The sequence below is a fragment of the Balaenoptera acutorostrata genome, chromosome 10, assembly GCF_949987535.1.
Source record: "Balaenoptera acutorostrata chromosome 10, mBalAcu1.1, whole genome shotgun sequence".
Classification (NCBI taxonomy): Eukaryota; Metazoa; Chordata; class Mammalia; order Artiodactyla; family Balaenopteridae; genus Balaenoptera; species Balaenoptera acutorostrata.
Window position 1 is genome coordinate 4,839,583 of NC_080073.1, and position 22,618 is coordinate 4,862,200.

Genomic DNA, 22,618 nt, shown 5'->3' on the forward strand with positions numbered 1-22,618 from the left:
CAAAGGCAGGCCTCCAGCCGGTGAGCAGCAGACTTTTTCAAAAGAATCATCTTCACATTAAAACACCTACTGAGAGCCCACCTATGAGCCCCACTTAGACTGACTATTATTCACTTACTGCTCACAGTAACCTCATAAGAAAGGTGTAACTTGCCCACCTTACCTGTGAGGAAACCGAAGTCCACGAGGCTTGCCCAGCTCCCGCCGCTCACGTGCGAGGCGCAGGCTGGGCCCGGCCTCTTGGACTCTGCGCTGCCGTGCGGTCCCCACACCTCACACCTCACTGCTCTCCCCGGAGGCCCGCCCGGGAGCCAGAGTGTGAGCCCTTCCTGCAGGGTCTCTAGGCAAGGACCTCGTCCTGGGCACTCTTGGGGGTCACCTGAAACAGGAGCTCCTTGGTGTGGATGTCATACACCAGGCACGTGTCGTTTTCATCCACCACGGCCAACTTGTTGCGGGAGGCGCTCATGTCCAGGCAGCGCACGGCTGTGGCCTGCTTTAGCAGGACGATGGCAAAGAGACTGTCCACAAAGATCTTCAGGATCTGGCAAAATTTCAGAGGAAAACTGTGAGTCCCCATGGCAACAACACCCTGGAGCACCGCCAGGCCGTTGGAACCCATGTGCTCTACAAGAACAACTCCCACTAACTTCACCAGAGGCTCTGTGCAGAGAAAAGGACCCATCAAAAGAAAGAGAACAGGGCTTTCTCCATAGGAGACCGGGAGTGTGGTCCGTCAGAGGCCGCCAAGGTAATGACAGTCCCCAAGACACGACCAACTCACTTGAATGTCTGCTTGACTGGGGACTATTAACAACATTACCCCAACTGCAGGGTTAGGAGACACCATGTAACGAGAGCTGAGTCACAGACTACCACGGGAAGAGGCGCCTGTAAACACTAACAAGACATCTGGTGTGGCCACAGCAAGATGACGACGACGATGACGCTGGTGGTGGGGATGATGACAATTTTGATGATGGAGTTGATGATGTACATAGCTATCAGTTATTGACCATTTTTGACAGCCCTGTGAAACATGTGGTATTCTCTTCATTTGTAAAACCTGAGCCTCAGAGAGGTGAAGTGACTTGCCTAGGATCACACAGCTAGTGAGTAGCTACGGATGAACATGACCCCAGGTCCACCTGCCCACAAAGCCCATGCTCTCCAGCCTCGCGCCGGAAGTGACAGCTGACAGAGAGGAGGAAGCTGGCTTTCCTTCCCTGTGGTGCTGCTACGCTGTGGCCCCTGCCAATCTCAACTTCCATGACTTCCGTCCCCAGGAAAGGCCTGACAAGGCTCAGCCACAAGCCATCTGCTAGACAGCTTGACTCTCAGGCTAATGCAGTTATATTGCAGTTATATTTTCCCTTTCAAATTTCCATGTAACCCACTTAGAACTTTCTTCTTTTGAGCAAAGAACACACACACACACACGCATACATAAATCTGCTTAACTTTTTGTAACCTAGATTTTCCACATCTATTTGAGCAAAGGGCCCATTTGTCTTAAACATCTAGTAACAGCCTGAGGACTAGCACCCTCTGGGATACAAGCTAGAACACATGCCTTGATCCATGCATTGCTCTAACAGGGATCTGACCTAAGGAACGAGCTCTGCCTTCCTCTCTAGCAAGACACTGAAACTGAATCTCTAACAAGTCTCCCACCTTCTGGGTGACCTTAAATCCACTAACCCACTCTACAGCAGCCCAGAGGCTGCAGGGCCGACTCTGTCAGAACTCGGCATGCTATGAGTCGGAGCATCTTTGGCCTGAAGCTGTCCTCATAAAATGGAACTCTGGGAGGCCCTCCAATGGGCCTGGGGCGGGGGGTGAGGTGAGGCGGGGAGCCCTGTTCCTGCCCCGGGGAACCCACCTCAGGGTCACAACCAGTCTGGTCGCCAGTGTCTGCCTGCAGATAATCAGCCTGATGGGGGACGCGAGGGAGCGCTCACCTGTCCATTCTTCAGGCCGACTAACAGACCCTCCCGTCCTGGGGGGCCGCCGATCACCTTGATGTAGCGAATGAGAGACTCCATCTGCCACTCCCGCTCCTTCACTCCGCTGAAGGACAGGCACTGCAGCCGCTTCTCCTAGAAAGCAAGTGCAGCTCTGCGTGATATTCAACAGGATAAGCATGCCCAGCCCTCCCAAGGAGGTCTGCCTGCACCGAAGGGATGAAAAATACCTACACACTCAGTACCTACTGAACCCCATCTAGACCCCAGGCCTGGCACCACTACCCCTGCACACAAGTTTTCCCCACGAAGCCCAGCTCAGCTTCAGTTCTTGAGCAGACCTCCAGGAGGCCACAGCCAGAGGCAGCATCCAAAAGCACAGCTTTTTGCCACATCTATCCTATAACCTGTGGTACCCCTAAACTGCCTGAAGTTCTAGATTTTTAGAGAGATTTTAATAGTATTTTACATCCAGTGATTCCTAAAGGATTTCTTCCATTTTATCACTTCCAACAGGCCTAGTTTCTTGAAACCAAATCCACCTCTACTTCCAAGAAAGATGCTGGGCTGGCCTTCTCTTAAAGTCTTTCCAAACCCTCCTGGCGTTGACCTAGACATTTCTAGGAAGCTCTAAGTTGAGAAATTTTTTTCTGTGAAAAAAGTTCTCAGAAGTAAAATTTCCTTTACGACTGTGAGTTGATTTCATAAATTTTTTTGTTGTTTAACTGAAAGTTATCACAAATTTTTAGGTGTATATGTTTACCAAAAAATATTGATCTTCCTTCTGTGGGATATCAATGTATGCTTTAAGTCATTAAAATATATATACAACCCCAGTTTAACAAAGTGCTTTGCAATACAAAAAAGTATTCTCCAGTTTATGGCCCATGACTTTCTGGTAGAGTGTGACTCATCTAGATGCCAATAAAATGAAAGCAATGAATAGCCACTGAGCTTGACGGAAAGGGACTTGCTTCCTAGTGACCAATTTTAAAGCTGTGAGTTGGGTACCCCACTCTCGGAGGAAGCATGAAGCGGATGCGGCCCACCCTCCCAGCCACCGCTGCCCACCTGGCAGAGGATGATGTGGTCAGCACACACCACCAGGAGGTTACATTCAAACTTCCTAACAATCTTCTCCTTCACCCGGTACCGCATGTCCAACGAGTCATCTGAATACAACTCGTAGATGAGTATTTTCTCGGGCAGTTGGATAGCTAATCGATTTTTGTAGATGGCAATTTTCTTGACAAGCTCTTTGCATTTAATCCGAACTGTCAAAGAGAAAAAACAAACAAACAAACAAAAAACCAGCTCTACCAAGAGGCTGTTAAGTAAGGTAGAAGGCAGAGAAATTAAAAGCCATCATTTAGTTACTGCTATTGGCAATTAAAGGAGATACTCTCATCAAAAAATCTTTACAGAGTGTCTAATATGTACAATCAGCTCTGCTAAACTGAGATCCAAAATTGTATACAATGTTTGTGGTCGAAAGATTACAAATGGCTATGGAAAGTAAAATTCTTTGTGCTACCATCACTTGCTGAATATAAATCTAATCTCCTCTGCATGGCACTAACGGCCCCTGACGATCGGGAGCCCGTCCGGGTAACGGCCCACACCTCTGGCCACTTCCCACCCACCACCCTTGACAACAGGGAACCAAAGGTAGTTTCCGGTACACACTAGGGTCTCACACTCTTGCTACAGACCAGGTGGAGAAAATGTCCTCAGGAAGGAAACCGGGGAGCTACCCAAGTAGCTACACCCTCACCATCACAGCTGGAATCTTCAACCAGAGGTGGTGCTCCCAGATGAGGACCAGAGGATGCCACCTGAATCTGCAGGACAACCCTCGACCTGGATCCCTACCCACAGGCCCCCAGCAGTGTGCTGTGGCCAGCACGTCTGAATACGAATGCACTTGAAGTCAGTGCATTGAACCAGCATGGCCACTTGGGTGGACAGGGGAGGAGACTGACTACACTAGGCCTGGAACCCTGATCTTCTGACCAAGCCTGTGCAACCCACTGCCTGCTTATCTCTGGGAGAAGGACCCGCCAGGAGGCGAGTGGAGACGGAGCTGACGGAGCAGCACCCCCGAAGCGACTGTGACCAGAGAGGATACAGGTCCACAGAGACCCATGCAGGTCAGCCCCAAGCCCCAGCACTAACTTGTGAGACGTTATCCTCCTTAGCCAGGGGATCCACGTTCCCCTTAGTATTATCTGCCAAATTTTCTGAGTTTGTGCTTTTTTCTTTTTCTTTTTTTTTTGCAGAGAGGGTTTACTGTTTTCACAGACATCTACATCCTCTCCACACCCCACCACAAAAAAAAAAAGCAAGAGCTGGTGGTCCCGCGTGTTTCCAAAAGACCAAGGAGAAACATTTCCTACCATTTCATTCGCCCTGTCAGGAGCCCTCTCAACCTGCCCCTCTTCCCAGTGTCGGAGGGCAGAGGGGCCATACCTGCCTTTTACCTTTCTGCTCGGTGATCAGGTGCTGCACGATGACATCAGTCATGCTATCCCTGTAGGCATATCGGTCCTTGTAGAGTCCGTGGACTGTGCTGAAAATGAGCTGGTAGAAGGAAATGGTGCCATCCTGGCAGCCTACCACCTGCAGAGAAAGAGAGTGTCAATCCCCAGCTCTCTGTGGAGAAAGAGTCGACCCTCCCGCTTGTCAGGAACGAGCGTCAATGATCTGACTGGCTAAACATGGCTGATGTTCACTGACTACTCTGGCAATGGCCCATCAAATGAACTCCCCCTTCTTACCACATAGTTGGAATCGGGTTTCACTTTACACGTCCACACCCAGGAGTTCTGCTCCCCAACAGTCCCGAGGCGCACTCCATCCTTGGTGAAAAGGGATACTTGCTTGTCTGACCCCCCCAGCAAAATGTACTCCCCTTTAGTAAAGTAGTTGATGCAGCAGGGATCAAAGTTCAGTGACCGATCCTTCCCAATCTGAGGAAAGAGAACACACAAAGGGAAATCTACTTCTGAATTCATAATAATCACAGCAAAATCAAGGGCTTTTCCCTCCAACTTTTAGAGGGAGCTGGGAAGACTGGGGAGAGCTGGCCAGCATTCTCCCGTGTGTGACTGATTCCATCATGAACGCAGGCCAGCGCTCTGGAGCACCCTACCGCTCCCCTCCACACAGCCACATCCTCCAGTGTCTTCCGCAGTCCCACCCGGCTGCTCCAGGGGTGTGTCTCAGCTCCTCAGCCCATCTGCACCCTGGACGGTCTTTCTCCCATAGGCCTTCCTCCGCACGTGGCCTTTACTAGGACTCAGGATTCCCCTCAGCTTCTTTTCTTTTTCTTTCCTTTTCCTTCCTCCCTCCCTCCCTCCCTTCTTTCCTTTCTTTTTTTCTATTTCACAAGACTAAGTCCATTCAATTTTCTAAAAACTGTCCTTTATTCTGAAACTACACTCATCCTAACTTCTCTTTATAACAACCTTATTGAGGAATTTCACATACCATACAATTCACCCACTTAAAGTGTACAATTCATTGGCTTTTAATATATTTGAAGTTGTGCAACCTTCATCACTAATTCTGGAACATTTCCAACACCCCAAAAAGAAACCCTGTACCTGTTAGCAGTCAATCCCCATTCCCTCCTCTTTCCATCCCCAGGCAACCACTAATCTACTTCCTGTCTATAGAGTTGCCTATTTTGGACATTTCATATACATGGAATCATAAAATATGTGACCTTCCGTGACTGGTTCACTCTTGTTGTAGTATGTATCAGTACTTCATTCCTTTCCATTGCTGGATAATATTCCACTGTATGGATATTCCCCATTTTATTTATCCATTCATCAGTTGATGGACATTTGGGTTCTCCCTATTTTGGGCTATTATGAATAATGCTGATACGAATATTTGTGTACAAATTTTTGTGTAGACATATGTTTTCATCTTTCTTAGATACACATACCTAGGAGTAGAACTGCTGAGTCATACAGTAACTTCATGTTTAACTTTTTAGGAACTACCAGACTTTTTTAAAGTGGCTGGCTGTACCATTTTATATTCATATCAGTAGTAAATAAGGGTTCCAATTTCTCCATCCTACTGGGTGTGAACTGGTGTCTCATTGTGAATTTGATTTGCATTCCCCTGGTAGCTAATGATGTTGAACATCTTTTCATGTGTTTACTGGCCACAAGTATATCTTGCTTGAAGAAACATCTATTCAGATCCCTTTCCCAGTTTTTAATTAGGTTGTCTTATTATTGAGTTGTAGGAGTTTTTTACATATTCTAGATGCAAGTCCCTTATCAGATAAACGATTTGTAAAAATTCTCTCCCACTCTGTGCACTGTTTTTTCACTTTTGATGGCACCCCCTCTGCTTTCAGGATGAAGGTCAAGCTCCTGAGCTCTGTTCCCAAGATCCTTCTCTCAGCCAAAATGAATTTCTTCTAGTTTCCTGAGCGGCCCATGCTCTTGCAATCCTCCGTGATGACACAGGTGCCATTCTCCACACCACCCCAGCCCTGGCCAAGAGTGCCCTTTCCCTCTTCTTCTCTGCCAGGTGTCATCTCCTCCAGGAAGCATCCCCCAGTCTCCCTGCCCACCCAAGGCCTAATTAAGAGCCATCTCCCTGTGCTCGCCTCTCCCACAGCACTTCTCTCACTGCTCTGTAGTTGCACATTTAACTCGATGTCTCCCCACTAAAGCCCACGCTCCTCATTGTCACCCGAGTCCTTTGCTGCCCCGAGTGTGCCTTCTGTGACAAAAGACTATTTATTATTATTATTATTAAACTAATAATCACTTTATTATAGAAATAACTCTAAAATCCTGGTTTCTCAAGTTTTGTTCAACTTACAAATATTTGTTCAACTTACAAATATCTTCCTATTTATAAACCTAGTAAAAATAAGCAACCAACTGAAAAGGAGTCTTTCGTTAAACTTTACGGAATTCGATTTTGAACAGACCATAAAATCCCTTAGTCTCATTTACAACTTAGTTAATTCCCTTAAACTAATTTAAACTGCAATTATTAACTTAATATATTCAATTTTCCTTTTTAAGAATTTCAAATGCCTAATAACCAAAAGTTCCCCTCGTACTTACATAATGACAGTAGCTCTAATGAGAAAACTAAAAAATCGTATGAGTGATGGCACGGAAGGCTTGCAGCTGCTGGTAATGCTCACTAGTTGCCACTGGACCAACTCTCCTACAGGTAACAACTGTAAACTCTGGACCAACTATAAACTACAACCACCTGGAGGCACTGGAGAGCAACCAGAAGCAGAAAGAGACTTAAGACACAAATGCATCTGGAAGAAGGGAATGGCATTAGGTGAGTTTCTCATTTTTTTAATGGCTTTTTGCCTGAGGGCAGCCACTGTCTGTGACCTGATGGATGAGCACAGAACTTGGAGAGACCACAGCAGCTTGCAATTGAGGTGGGAAACCCCAGAAAAGAGACAGATGCAGAGGGGGAGCCCCAATCCTGCACATACACTGCTGAATATCTGGAGCCCCTTGAACTACACACGCCACGTGTGGGGCAGATGCCAAGTAGCCTAGCAAAGGCTGAAGAGCTGAACAGAGACTCCAGCTGCTGCCCACACTGGAAAGGTACAATTTAAATATTGAGTCCAGCAAAGTTAACTACCTGCTTAAGGGAAAAAAAAAAAAAATACACAATAATCTTAAGAGGAACATGACAGATGTTCCCTATGCTGTATCCTTCACAATGTTCAGAATATAACCCAAAATTCCCAAAAGCAGAAAAATGTGAACTATATTCAAGAGAAAAGACAACCAATAGAGACTGACCCCAAGATGATTCAGAATTTAGAATTAGCAGATGAGAATTTAAAAATAGCTATTTTAGGGAATTCCCTGGCAGTCCAGTGGTTAGGGCTCTGAGCTTCCACTGCAGGGGGCACGGGTTCGATCCCTGGTCAGGGAACAAATATGCCGCATGCCATGAGGCACAGCCAAAAAAAAAAAAGAAAAAAAAAAGCCATTATAACTATGGTCAAGAATATAAAGGAGGACTTCCTTGGTGGCGCAGTGGTTAAGAATCCGCCTGCCAGTGCAGGGGACATGGGTTCGAGCCCTGGTCCGGGAAGATTCCGCATGCCGTGGAGCAACTAAGCCTGTGCACCACAACTACTGAGCCTGCGCTCTAGAGCCCGGGAGCCACAACTACTGAGCCCGCATGCCACAACTACTGAAGCCCACGCACCTAGAGCCCGTGCTCTGCAACAAGAGAAGCCACGGCAATGAGAAGCCCATGCACCGCAACAAAGAGTAGCCCCCACTCGCCGCAACTAGAGAAAAGCCCGCGCGCAGCAACGAAGACCCAGTGCAGCCAAAAAATAAATAAAAATAAATAAATTTTAAAAATATATATATAAAGGAAAATACACTTGCAATGAATGAGATACGAAAGAAGAGCTAAATAGAAATTCTAGAGCTGAAAAATACAATAACTGAAACAAAAATTCACTGGATGGGCTTAAGAGAAATATTACAGATGACAGAAGAGTCAGTGAAGTTGAAGACTGAGAAACAGAAATCCTCCAATCTCAAGATTAGAGGGGGAAAAAAAGATTTAAAAAATGAACAGGGCCTCAGTGACCTGGAGAACAATATCAAAAGGTCTAACATGTATAACTGGAGTCCTAGAAGGACAGGAGAGAATGGGGAAGAAAAGTTATTTGAAGAAATAATAACCAAAAAATTTTCCATATTTGGTGAAATAATAAAGACATAGATGTATAGCATCAAGAAGCTCAGTGACCTCCCCCACAATCCCAAGCCAGAAAATATAATAAATCTCTTTAACATTCCAATGTTGCTTAGGTACTTAATAAAAAAGTCTTTTATCTTTCAGTTTAAAATTGGAAGAATAAGGGAGTTCACTTCCACTGCCATGGGCCTGGGTTCAATACCCGGTCGGGGAACTAAGATCCTGCAAGCTGTGCAGCATGGCCAAAAAAAAATGGAAGAATAAAATTGATTACTAGATTATGTCTTTTCAATGGTCATCATAAGACAAATCTGATAGAGATTCTAATAGGGATTCTAGTACCAGTCTGCCTGGGTTCCAATCCAGGCTTGACCACTAACTAAACTGTGTGTCTTTGGGCAATTACTGAACCTCTCTGTGCCTCAATTTTCTTAGATGTAAAGCGGTGATAATAGTATCTATCTCATAGAGTTGTTATAAAGATTAAAAGAATTAACCTTATAAAGAGTTTATACAATGCCGGAAACTCAATAAACGTTAGCTATTGTCATTATTAAGCCAGATCCCCTTAAACATTACAAACGCTTAAAATGCCAAAAGTACACATTATACCTAAGCCTAACACAAAAGTATAGATTTGATCTACTTCATCACCGTATATTTAATTCTAAATCTTCCCAGATTTAGAAGACACTTACCCACTGAGGAAACAATTTTACTGTCCCAAACAAGTTATCTCAGCAGAGTGAGGTTGTTTATCATTCAAAAACTCAGGGCCACAACATGAGCTCTGGAGCTGCATACATGCAAGATATCTCCCATGGCCTGGCCCCCACGTTGAGCTCTTCTTTGTGGTCACTATAGCAACGAGACCCCATTCCTTCCCTGTGTAGTGTGGATTTTTGTTCCCATGAACTTCCAATACCCACACCTGATGTCCACTACACAGTATATATGCAATAAATATTTGTTGAATGATGATGTACACACATTAAGTGGAGGAATAGATAGTGCCAGGGCTAGATGCAAGATGATAAAAATGAGGGTTTGGGGAAATCAGCCATGGGAAACTGAGAAAACACTCCTTATTTTTTCTTTACTTAATTATAAAAGAAATGACCAACAATAAGATGAGGTAGAAGAAATGGCCCCAAAGGTAGGCTACACATACCTGAAACCTTTCCCTTCTAGTGTGACATTTTTTGAGGAGTAAGGATGTTGTTAAACAAAGGCTCCATTGAACAGGCTGTAATTCTCACCTGCTTGTATGTGGTTCAAGCCACCCCCACCACCTTCGCTCTAATCCTCAGTGTCTTCTGCCTACTAACAGATTTTCCTACTACCAGGCTCTCTCTATCTTAATCCACCCTCCACAGAAACAAGGAAATCTTCTGAAATGGGAATCTGACCAGCTCACTCCCTACCTGGATCTATGGCTCCTGAATACTTACAGCAGATGATGTTCAAACTCCTTATTCTCACGAGTCAGGTCCTTTACAATCATGTCCCCATCTTCCTTTCTAGCTCCATCTTTGTCCACAAGTCTGGGGATCCAGTCACCCTGAACAAATCACTGTCGCCTGAACTGTCACATATTTTCATTCTTCCCTGCCTTTGCAGATGCTATTTCCTCTGCCTGAAACACCATTCCCACTGTCCTCTGCCTAGCGAACTCCTGCTTGTCCTGCTCAAAGCTCACCTCTACAAAATCTCCGGTCTCCCAAGCAGTGCTGCCTTCTTTTTTTGTGTCCCTATAGCTGTCTATGTGTACAATTCTCTCTCATGCCACGGATCACACTGCACGGGGACTGCTGGCTATCCCCACCAGCCTGTGAGCTCTCGCAGAGCAGAGGCATTAACTTACACAGCGCTATGTCAGCAGCTCCTAATAGGTGAAGGGCTGGCCTAGCGGCTGCTCATAACTGTTCACAGGGTGAATAAATCAAATACAGAAAGGTAGGGTCATGACTGGAACCAAGACTTTACAGACCAAGCTGCGTTTCAATCCCAGGTGTCATCATTTACTAGCAGTGCGAGACCTTGGACATAATATTTATTTCACCGCTCTAAGTATTATCTACTCATTTCTAAAAAGTTGATCAAAGTACCTACTTCAAAAGGTTTTGTAAGAATTAAATGAGATAAAGTATGCATAGCACTGAGCACCGAAGCTGGTATCACAGTAAGTGCTCAATAAACAGGAGCTAACAAAAATAATGTACAATTATTATTAATACAATCTCCAAACATGAAAATACACTAAAACAGGCATGACCGAAACTGTTTCTCCCATCGGGCTTGTACAGAGCTACATACCTGTTTTCCACTCAGCTGGTAGAAGGAAAGTTTCTGTCCCCAGTCAGCTACAGCCAGGATGTCATTATGTTCCTCTCTAATCAACAGAAGACAAAAAAGGTTACGTGGGGCCATGGCCTGCTCAGGAGTGTAGCCCTCATCAGCATCTACATCTCAGTGTAGTCTGAGAGTTTAACAAACAACAGGAAAAAGAAAGCCCTGGCCAGGCTGTCAGATTGCCAAATGTTGGACAAGAGTACAGAGGCCAAAAGTTGTAATGTGGGCCTACCCATCAATCAGTCCAATGGGAAGGGGCCAGGTGAGATTCAGCCCTCCCGGGATGTTATTTCACTGAATGCCCTACCACTCAGGTGCTCGTGGTGCCAAGACACTGCCACAATGAAGACGTGAAACCTCTCATTTCAGTTTCCTCAGAGCAAAGCTAAGAAACAGCAAGGTTGCAGATCCAAGAGTGCTTCTCTCTTACACACTATAAAACATGGGGAGATGGTGGAGAGATATGTCTTCTGCACTGGGAAGGCATGGATCGTCGGATTTTTTTAATGGACAGAGGGGAACTTGGCTTGCTTCTCCTTAAGAGGGAAATTAACACCTAAAACTAGGTTCTCTCACAGTTGGGGTTTTTGCACAGGTGAAAAGGTTGACTGGATCTAAAAAATAAATAAATAATAAAAAAGACCAACAACTGTCTTTGAAACTGAGTGCCTATCAGGATCAGTGTCTAGGAACTGGGGCTGTAGGACCAGCACAGGAGAAACCTTCTCAGCTAAGGCTGGGGATCAGGCTACTCAGGAATCTAGTTCAAGAGAGAGACATTCCCAGCCCTAGAGTCCTGGTCTTAACCCACCTAACGTTGCCTCCTCTTTGTTTACTAATTCCAGCTTTTTGAGCCCAGGGCCTTGTGGTCATTGGGCAGCACCATGAGATATGCAGGCAAAGCATGGTGTAGCCCTATCTGCAAAACCCAGCCAAGAGTGGCAAAATAGCACTAATTCGTAACTAAGGGAAAAAAGACAAAGATGGAGAGGGATGGAGGGGACCCACAGGTGAACTTTGTGTGAATGGCACTGAAATCCAAACACGATCCAGAGGCCCAGGCTACAGTGAGCCCTCTTGGGGAGACCACATACAGCTCTGGGCCGGGTTCAGCCCCATGAGCTGGATGGGTGGTTTTCAACCTTCTTTTCCCCTTTTTTTCCCCTGGCGGTGGGACTCCTTACCAAAACAAAAACTTGTGCTAACAATTAAAGGGTCTGCTCTGGCTGAAACACAGATAGGGACCTGAAACCCTCCCTTTCCTCCCTTCCTTGTCCCCCACCTCCCACCTTCTTTTTCCAAAGAACCCCAGGCACCACAGAACACAGTCTGAAAAGTCCTAAGCTCGATCACTTTTGCCCAATCAGAATATCCTGGCTCCCGCACTCCAGCCTGCAGTGTTTTCCCTGCAGGTAACCTCGACCGAAGAGAAGGAAGGACGGCTGGACAGCGAGGATTTGGCGTGAGGACTGTGGGTAAGATGGGGTCTCCTCTCTGACACGTGTCCTAGCAAATACAAGGTGAGGTGCGGCGTGGAAACAGGCTAAGAAAGTGTCCAGTAAGAGAGGAAGTGTTCACTGAACTCCTGTGCAGCCAGCCATGCCAAGGGCACACGAGGCAGGCACTAAAAATCATGTTTCTCAAAGGACCTCTAATGTTACCGGAAAGAGTTCACTCTATGATGTTAAGTGGAAAAAAAGGAAGTAGGATATGATTTGGTTCATTATATGAATACACTAAAAGCCTGAGGGGAAATACACTGAAATGCTAACAGTGGTTTCCTCAGGGGATGGGGTTTTATAGAAAAGTCAAACTTTCTCCCTTAGACTTTACAGCATTTCCTAAAGTCTCTCAAAGAAGAATTTTATAACTCACAAGTTTTGGGGGAGTGTCCCCCTTGCTGGGGGAGCTTTCACCAGCAACACCCCCGCCCCCGGTCCCTTTCAGAAAGGAACTTCGGAGCAGCACCTGCCCCAGCAGGTCTACGCTGGGGGCTGGACCCTTCCAAGGAGGGTTCTCGCTCCTCGGGACACACTCACAAGTTGTCGTCCCTGGGACTGTCGTCCTCTTCCTCTGGCTCCTCCTCCTCTGCCTCACTACCCTGACTACTGTACACTGCTGACTTCAGAGTGGAAGGGATTTCCTGAAAGTATCTGTTGACAATGACTTCCTCGGCATCCTCGTTCTCTCTGTTCATCCAGAAACTCTGCCATCGGCTGCAGACAGTAAGTGGTTGTTCACAGTCACATTGCCTAGAACTACACTAAAGCTGTAATTTCAAAACCTGTCAAGGAGCCCCTGAACCCCGCCCGGAAGAGGAGAGCAACCAGGTGCACTGGGTGTCCCGCTTCTCATGAATTAAAAATGGCACCCTGAAGCCACAAAGTCATCTGTGGCCACAAAAATCAAACAGCAGGAACTCTGGGGCAGGCTAATGGCCTCTGAAGGCATTAGACATACATGGTGCAGCCCTGGGCTGGACAAAATTATTCAGGAAGAAGCATAATAGTCTGACGTAAGAAAAGCAATGAAATTAAACTACCTTCTAAATCAAGTAGGCATCACCTGTAAAATGACATTGGGCTGGTAAACATTAAGTTCTTTACCTTCAGAGGACTCTGTGGGGGATACTGGTGGTTTAATAATATTATAGAATTATACAAAGAGGAGGTAAAGCTATTAGTCCACCATCAAAGTCACATGAGCACAGCAAGGAAAACGTGTGTAAGGTTAGAGAAGGTAGATGCCAACTGTTTGTGGAACTATAGGCTTTGGGGACATTTATACTTAATTTTGACGTTTTTTTGACAAGGGCAGCAAAATAGGCAAGAAAAAGTAAAAAAGGCTCATGAAAAAGCACGTCTTCTGCTCAGACTTGGAGGGAAGAACTGAGAGGCGGAAAAGACCAAAATAAAGCCACAGCAGAGAGGTGTGCTATTGATTCCTAAGGAAATGGCTCTCCTGTGTCACATGCATACATACTCTCTCCCCCTCTCTGTCTCACGCACACACACATTGAGCTGGTCTAGATAGCTCATCTGCTCAGCTCAATTTCTGGGATTCATTCCAAAACTCAAGATGGGCTCTTTAAAAATTCCATTCACATGGAATAGGTTCCAAAACAGATCAGTCAAATGGGGTGAGAAGCCTTTGAATCATGGAGCCCCCAGGAGGAAAGAACTCAGCCCGCTGAGGACGGCCTTCTTCACGGAGTTTCTGTCCTGGGAGGAGGACAGCTGTGCGGTCACCTTGAAGGGTTCCAGCAGATGGACCATACGGGGGAGAGGGAGCCCCCCGGCCGCTCAATCTTCACCTTCTCCTCGCCGTTTTTGTTCCGTATGCTGATAACCCCGTTGAACATCCCCAGAGCCAGGTACTGACCGTCATTTGTCCAGCTGTTCAAACCAACAAAGGGCATGGGGAGGGGAAAGGAACACACAGAAAGTCAAAGCTGTGAGGATGATACCTTGGTTGAAACAATCTGATGAGGCAGCAATGGCTGGGCTCATCCTGACCTTGCTGTAAAAATCAGAGGGCCAAACTTAGAGTCCCATTTCTTCCTGGAGTGGAGGGTGAGATGTGAAGGTGGGAGCACCTTCTCGGTGCCCACAGTCTCTGTCTGCACTGCCACAACGGCCCTTAGCTTTGCCTGCACTGCTGGGCCAGCCTCCATCCCCCGCTCGCCATTTCAACCTCCTCCCATTTCCAGTGCACCGTAAGAACAGAATCTGCGTCTTGGTTGTTGCCAGCCTCTAGAACAGGTGCCTAACAAATGCTGAATGGAAAGAAAGGCTACACTCAGAAGCTGCGCAGCAAGACCAGCCACCATTTGAGAGCGTCTACCGTCTGCAGGCACCGCGCTGCTTGCTTTAAACTCCTTAGCTCGTGTGCATTTCACAACAGCCCCATCAAGTCAGCATCTTAATCCCCATTTGTCACATAAGGAACCTCCTGAGGTCACTGAATGTGGATTCGAATCCAGATCTAACATCAAAGCCCGAGCTTTCTCCAGCGCATGTGCTGCCTGGACCAGGACAGCCTCAGGTCCCCAGAGCCTCCCCTGAGCACAGCTTGAGGCTGGGGAGGCCTGCTACTAGACAACTGCACAAAAGCAACCTGCAGTTCTCTTTTGCTTGCCGATCAAAAGCACAGGTTCTTCCCATCAAGGAGACCACGAGAGAAGAAAAGAGGAAACATGGGGCCCAAACCAACTAGGTGGCACAAGACCTTCTCTACTGTGTGAACTAACCAGACTTTGAGAGTCTGTTTGAAGAGCGGGGAACAAAAAACTACCTTCAGAGCTGCCCTTAACTTACCTGCAGCAGGTGATCTTGCTGCTAGATTTGTGCTTAGAAACAGACTTCTGTTCAGGAGACCATAAGCCTTCAACACAAAATAATATAAAAGAAGAGAGATTGGTTGGAATATTACTCAGCAACAAAAAGGAACAAACTATTGATACACACTACAATTTAGATGAATCTCCAGGGTTTTATGCCGAGTTAAAAAAGCCAATCTCAAAAGGTCATATGCTATATGATTCCATCTTCTATAAAGATGGGGAACAGATGAATGGTTACCAGGTACAAGGGGTTAGTGATAACAGGAGATGGGGGAGATGATGGTAAAGGAGTATCTTTGTGGTGATGGTAATTCTCACAGGGGATGAAATGACAGAACTATATACACACATTGTGCCAGGCCCCATCTCCTGATTTTGATACCGTACAACAGTTACGTAAGATGTATCCATTGGGGAAACAGGAAGAAGGGTACATAAGACCTCTCAACTATCTTTGCAACTTACTGTGAATCTATAATTATTTCAAAAGAAAAAAGAGAGGAAGATATATTGGTGAATTGATAGCCAACTTTTCAGGAGTTTAACTCAAAGAAATGGCCACTTCACTGTTCATAATTATTACACTGCAACCAGAGTACAGCTTAGCATTCAAAGCAATGAATGACGCTTTCTGAAAATCCAGTCTCTCCTGACCCTATCTGGGCTGTGCCATGTCCCTGGCACACTCGTCACCTTCGGCTTGCTCCCTCCTGCCAGTGACTCAGTGGCCCACAACAGGTGTAGGTGTGGGCAACATAAGCAAATTCTACTCTTTGCCTGAGCCGTGAAGCACGGCCAAGGAGGTAAACCTAGGGCAGAAACACATTTACACAGCAAGGTGCAGCATCAAACAATGTGCTTCCCCTCTCCCCTGCCCAGAATGCCTCCCCCGGCATTTCAGCCTATGCACACCCTACCTGTGGTCCACCGAGCCCCCCCAAGAGCCTCCAGCTGGAGGAAACCACACCCTCCAGGCCCCTGAGGCAGCGGTGACCAGAGCAGACTCTAGATGCAATCACACGGCCTAGGTCCAAGCCCTGGGTCCATCCCTTACCCGCTGGGTGACCTCAAGCGAGTCACTGGACCGCTCTAAGCCCAAGTTCTGTTCCTCAGTGGAGTGGGGATGAGAATAATACCTGACCTCAGGGGTCGTCACAGAGCTCACACAGGAATTCGTTTCAACTCTCAGCACAGTGCCTAGCATACCACAAACATTCAACAAATATTATTCCTTAATAGTGTATTTTTACAAATTCTTCCTCCCTACCTGCCCCCGACCACAAGCTCTTTGAGGGCAGGAATACTATTTTGTCTTTTTCACCCCAAAAGCAAGCACCCAGACCAATGCCTCACATGGAGAAAATGCTAAATTTTTAATGAATGACAGTCCCTTCCCCTTTTATTTATACAACGTGCTTTCAATTACATCCTCTCTTTGGAATCTCAGAACTCTATCAGTGGATGGACGGGGGAATGCATTCATCTTAGGTCAGGAAGGGAAACTGAAAGGGATTAGATCTCTCGCTCCTTGACTTCAACAATGGCTGTTCTATCTCTTAGCAAGGAAGACGGAACGAAGATGGAACTTATGAGCTGTAAGCCAGAATCGACCTTGAAAAGAGAACATGAAAGCCTCTGCTCGCGTTCCTGCCTCTTTGTTGACGTCTCACTGCTTCTCCTCTGCGCCAGGACCACGCCAGTGCCGTGTGTGGGGTGGGTGAACTCCTCGGGGCATTCAGCCCCTCAGGGAGGACAGCCACAGCCACTGAACAACTAATGGGGACACGCTGCACAAGAAGCAGAGTGAAGCTCTCCACACATACACGGATGCTGGGGGACCCGGAGGTGGGGACAACCGAACTGTCCCTGCCAGGGTGAGGCGGGGAAGGCTTCCCAGAGGTGGCAACACCAACTTAAAGCCTGTGCTCTCCCATCCCTCTTACCATCTCCCTCCCAGGGCCCTTCTTGCTGTCTCCCAGACTTCTCACCAGACTCAGTGCCATCACTCACTCTCTTGGTTTCTACACAATTTAATGAACAACTGCCAGCCTCCCTTCAGCCATTGAAGGGGGGGAGAACGGCATTAACTCTCTCAGGACAAAACCACCACATTCTGGATAGATTTCAGCACTTTTTGCCAATTTTCAGTTATTCCCAGACAAGACATTGGGAATGAGAACCTACCAAAGTCACTGGAGGAACAGGACGCCAGCTGGTGGGTAACAGGGTTGTAGGAGACACACTGGATAGAATCATTGTGCCTGGGAAGTAAACAAGTATAGATGATTATGCAGCAAACCACAAATGCTTCGGTGGCTACAGCTCAAGATTTTAATGACGGGTCCACAGCCTCTCTGACTCCACACTGTGAACTCTGATGCAAGTGACCAATTAAAAGCACAGGGATGAGTTCTCCCCTCCTGGGCTACCCCCCACCCACTATTTTCCTCTCTCAAACATTACCCACCCATCAGACTGGCCTGGCTTAAATGCCACCTCCTCCAAGACTAGCGTGCTGCACACCTCTGGTGTGCCAGCTGGTAAGAGAATGATGTAAAACACCTCGGCTAGCGCCAGCTGCGTAACAAGTGCCATATTAACGGCCATAACAGCTATTGCTTTGTGGAGGCCTGGAAATACATTCATTGATACAGGATGGAGGTACAATGAAAATACTAGACCAGTATCTGGGAACATCTGAGGTAACAATGAAAGCTGAGTGAGTCATGTACCACACGGGGCATCTCAGCCTGAGTTGTTCTTTGTTTTGTTTTTTTTAATTAATTAATTAATTAATTTTTATTTTTGGCTGTGTTGGGTCTTCATTGCTGCACGCGGGCTTTCTCTAGTTGCAGTGAGCGGGGGCTACTCTTTGTTGCGGTGCGTGGGCTTCTCATCGCAGTGGCTTCTCTTGTTGCAGAGCACGGGCTCTAGGCGCACAGGCTTCAGCAGTTGTGGCACGTGGGCTCAGCAGTTGTGGCTCATGGGCTCTGGAGTGCAGGCTCAGTAGTTGTGGCACACGGGCTTAGTTGCTCTGCGGCATGTGGGATCTTCCCGGACCAGGACTCGAACCCATGTCCCCTGCATTGGCAGGTGGATTCTTAACCACTGCGCCACCAGGGAAGTCCTTCAACCTGAGTTTTATTCCTCTACTTCTGGGTAATACTTTACTTACAACCTCATTCATTCAGTCATTTATTCATTCATTCAAATGTTGATTTGTTGATTTGTACATCGGTGTTCACAGCAGCATTATTCTGAATAGCCAAGAGGTGGAAGTAACCCAAATGTCCGTCAACAACAGATGAATGGATAAACAAAATATGCTCTGTATGTACACCAGAATATTATTCAGCATTAAAACGTAAGGGAATTCTGACACAGGAACCTTGAGGACATTATGCTCAGTGAAATAAACCAGTCACAAAAGGACAAACACCATAGGACTCCACTTATATAAGGTACCCAGAGTAGTCAAATTCATAGAGACAGAAAGTAGAATGGTGGTGCCTAGGGCTGGGGGAGGGGGAATGGAAGAGGCTGCTTAATGGGTATGGAGCTTCAGTTTTGCAAGATGAAAAATAGTCCTGGAGACTGGCTGCACAACAACATGGATGTACTTAGCACTACCGAACTGTACACTTAAAAATGCTTAGGATGATATGTTATGTGTATTCTACCACAATTAAAAAGAAAAACGATCATTTGTTGAGTACCTACTACAGGCCAGGCATTGCACTAGGCACCAGTGACACAGCATGAGCAAAACAGATGCAGTGTTTGCCCTCATGGAGCTTACAGACTGATGGGAGGTATCAATCAGCCACCAGAATAAGTGTAAAACTACAGCTGTGAGGGACTTCCCTGGTGGTCCAGTGGTTAAGACTCCATGCTCCCACTGCTGGGGGCACAGGTTCAATCCCTGGTCGGGGAACTAAGACCCCACATGCCGCACAGTATGGCCAAAAGAAAAAAGAAAACTACAGCTGTGAGGGACTTCCCTGGTGGTCCAGTGGTTAAGACTCCATGCTCCCACTGCTGGGGGCACAGGTTCAATCCCTGGTCGGGGAACTAAGACCCCACATGCCGCACAGTATGGCCAAAAGAAAAAAGAAAACTACAGCTGTGAGAAGCGCCACGAAGGAGACCCGATCAAGGCTACAGGGGCAGGAAAGGCTTCACAGAAGAAGCAACATCCGAGATGTGCAGAGTGGGTAGGGGTTAACCAGGCGGAGGGACGGGGAAGAACAGGAGGAGAGCCTCTGCACTGAGAGGGGCCTGGAGCACACTGACCCCAAGTCTCAGGGTGTCAACGGGGGCTGGATGTGAGGCTCTTGAAAAACGACAGGTCGGGGTGGGGTGGAATGTGTGATATCAGATTAACTAAACTGAGCTACATGAAAACACCTAGCCCAGTGCTGGCCAAGCCAGCAATGCTCAAGAACTATTCCCTCACTTACTCATTCCCCAACCTTCCCAGCGCACAACCCCATAACTTCACTTGAAGTTCAGCTGCAGAGAAAAAAGTCCTTCCTGATAGCTTTGCTAAGGGGCTTTTGCTACAGTAGCTCAGTAAGAGGCAAACTAATAATACCGTACACCTAAACGGTTACTTACGTGTACTTCAGAATGCCTTCCAATTTTGACGTCCAGATAATAACACTTTTGTCAGCTGATCCAGAAGCAAAGCGCTTGCCTAAAAGTGTTTTTAAAAAGAATAAATTTTCACATTCATTTAGGCCAGCATTTTGCAGAGTATTTCTTAGAAAACGACTTCTTTAAGGTCCCTAGTAAGTGTCAGTTGCTTCTCTACCCCTTCTTCTTATCTGTACTGAGTGGCAGTACTTTGGAGTCAGGAAGTTTGAGCTCATATCCTGCTCTGTCTGGCACTAACAAAGATGTACTGAGGGCCTCTCACATGCCAGCATCATGTTCTGTGCTCAGAATCAAGTAGTGATTAAAACATACATGCTGCCTACCTTCATAGAGTTTGTCTGGTGGGAAAAGTAGGCATTAAATTAAATTAATCCAATTCAAATACGATGTGGTGAGAAAAAAAAGCAGGCCCTATGAAAGAGAATACCTGGGGACCCAATTTTAGTGAGGGAGGTTTATGTGAGAATGGTATCTTTCATTGAGACCTAAAGACTGAGCAAAGCTTAGCCAGGTGCAACGAGAGGAGAGAGACCCATCCATATGGGTCAAACAGATGTGCAAAGGCCCTGAGGCAGGAAAAACCTGTATGTGTGAGGAGCTGAGAGGCAGCCAGCATGGAACATCAAGGGCACAGGGTGAGGTGGGTGGGAAGGGATCTCTAGGGGCTTCGGGGCCACAGTAAGGTCCTGCTCTCTATCCCAAAGAAAGGCTTTAAGCAAAAGAGTGACAGATGAGATTTTCATTTTCACACTGCTTGGGCCATGTGACACTGCTGCAAATACTAAATAATAGAAGCTGTTCTTATTTATTATTTCTGTCACTGCTCCCTTACACTGGCAGGCAGCAGGTGATAAAGAGTGTGGGCTAAGGGCTCAGAGTCTGAGCTGGAATCCCCAGTGACGTCACCCACCAGCTGCAGGACCAGGAACAAGCTACTGAACATCTCTAGGCCTTCATTTCCTCATTTGAAAAGTGGACGCAACAACAGTATTTACCTCATAGTTGTTGTGAAGATTAAATGAGATTAAAGTGCTTAGGTCTGTGCCTAGCCTAGAATCAATGCTAAACAAAAAGCAGCTATTATTATTTCCTTACATTGCCTTGTATTGCTTTCCTTGAAGAAAAACTAGTTCTTAATACACCTTTGTATCATGGTTGCTCATTAAATACTTATTAAACTTAAGGGGGAAATCGGAAACAAGCAAAATCATCATTTTTTAAAGAGCAAAACCATAATTCAGTGTATCCTCACTTCTAGATCCAAGGGGAAAAGACTTCCTTATCATTACATGAGTGTCATGAGGGGCAGCATGATACACCAGAAAGAACAAGGGCTCTGCAGTCAGAGGATCCAGGTCAGGCCCAGCCCTGCCACCGTCACCCGTAATCGCTCCAAGCCTGTTTTCTGATCCGTGAGAGGAGCTGCGATCCCTTCCCTGCCTCCTTCAGAGGGCTGCTGGGAGATCAAACGTGACAATGTGTGTGGCAGGACTCTGCAAAACGCGGACAAATGCCCCTGATGGCAGGTCTCACTCTAAGATCCTCAAGGGCCTTAATGGTGCTGCAGGCCAAAGACGCCCTAGGCTTATAAACTCTGAGGCCTCACAGGTCTCCCCACGGTACTACTCTGAACTTAAACTCAAACACGCACATAAAAAAATATGACTACCATGGCATAGCACACCTGACTACCAGGCAAGAACTAGCATTGTCTTTGCCACTAACTCGCTGTATGACCTCAGCCAGTCATGTGACTTCTCTAAATCTTTATGTAGGTGTAACATGAAGATATTGGGCTAGATCAGACTAACACTGTGTGCCCAAAATTGTGTGTATATATGAAATATGTGCATTTTTCTAGAGAGGGGTCTATAGCTTTCATCAGATTCTCAAAGAGGTCTGTCATCTAAAAGAAATTAAAAACCTGGAGCCTGAATGATCTCCATGGTTCATTCAAGCACTGTACCATCGATTCTGCGACTTCTCGGCAGTGGTCACAGAGGGCCATCTCTAATCCTATATCCACTTGACACATGAGGAAATCGAGACTCAGACAGGGTCAATAACCACCTCAAACTCACAGAGCTTTTCGGGTTGGAGCTGTCTCATCCCAAAGTCCATGTTCTTCCCATTGATGCTATGCTGTGCGTAGCACGGATTTACTTTTAACTCTCAATGTCAGTTTCACGCAGCCGGTGTGACCACCACCTCTCCTCTTTCTCACCCCACCTGGTGCCCTAACACCAATGACCCTTCAACCCCACTAGAACCTCCCTCACCCCTTGTGGTCCTCTCACCCCTCATTACTCAGCAACAAGGTTGCTCACCCCTCATTACTCAGCAACAAGGTTGCTCACCCCTCATTACTCAAGGTCAATGTATATAATCATTCCTTTGCATACATCCTCTGCCCTTGCCCTCTCACTGCATCTTCAGAGGTGCTTGTAAATCTACCACTCTGGTTAAATCCAACTCTCCACCTCCTCTGTCCCTGTATCTGTGCAGCTCAAAGTGATGGAGAAAAAGACACAATCACACCACTGATCTCACTTTCAATTCATGATCA

General features: G+C 46.5%; 1 protein-coding gene across 6 annotated transcripts in view; it reads right to left on the reverse strand.

The window, feature by feature from the left end:
- The window catches only part of IFT122 (intraflagellar transport 122), a 68,164-nt gene that overhangs the window by 36,150 nt on the left and 9,396 nt on the right, over positions 1-22,618 (reverse strand). For 5 of the 6 annotated variants that reach the window (XR_009009463.1, XM_057554602.1, XM_057554601.1 and 2 more), the window contains exons 4-14: positions 20,014-20,092; positions 17,581-17,657; positions 15,371-15,437; positions 14,303-14,449; positions 13,094-13,270; positions 11,019-11,094; positions 4,742-4,933; positions 4,445-4,583; positions 3,036-3,238; positions 1,962-2,099; positions 380-544 (exon numbers count right to left, since the gene is read on the reverse strand). Coding sequence is in view for 5 of the 6 variants with exons in the window: in XM_057554602.1 (XP_057410585.1) it covers positions 380-544; positions 1,962-2,099; positions 3,036-3,238; positions 4,445-4,583; positions 4,742-4,933; positions 11,019-11,094; positions 13,094-13,270; positions 14,303-14,449; positions 15,371-15,437; positions 17,581-17,657; positions 20,014-20,092 (1,460 nt within the window). In the remaining variant the exon portion in view is untranslated. The remainder of the gene's footprint in view (positions 1-379; positions 545-1,961; positions 2,100-3,035; positions 3,239-4,444; positions 4,584-4,741; positions 4,934-11,018; positions 11,095-13,093; positions 13,271-14,302; positions 14,450-15,370; positions 15,438-17,580; positions 17,658-20,013; positions 20,093-22,618) is intronic. The other variant, XM_057554603.1, reaches the window with a different exon arrangement.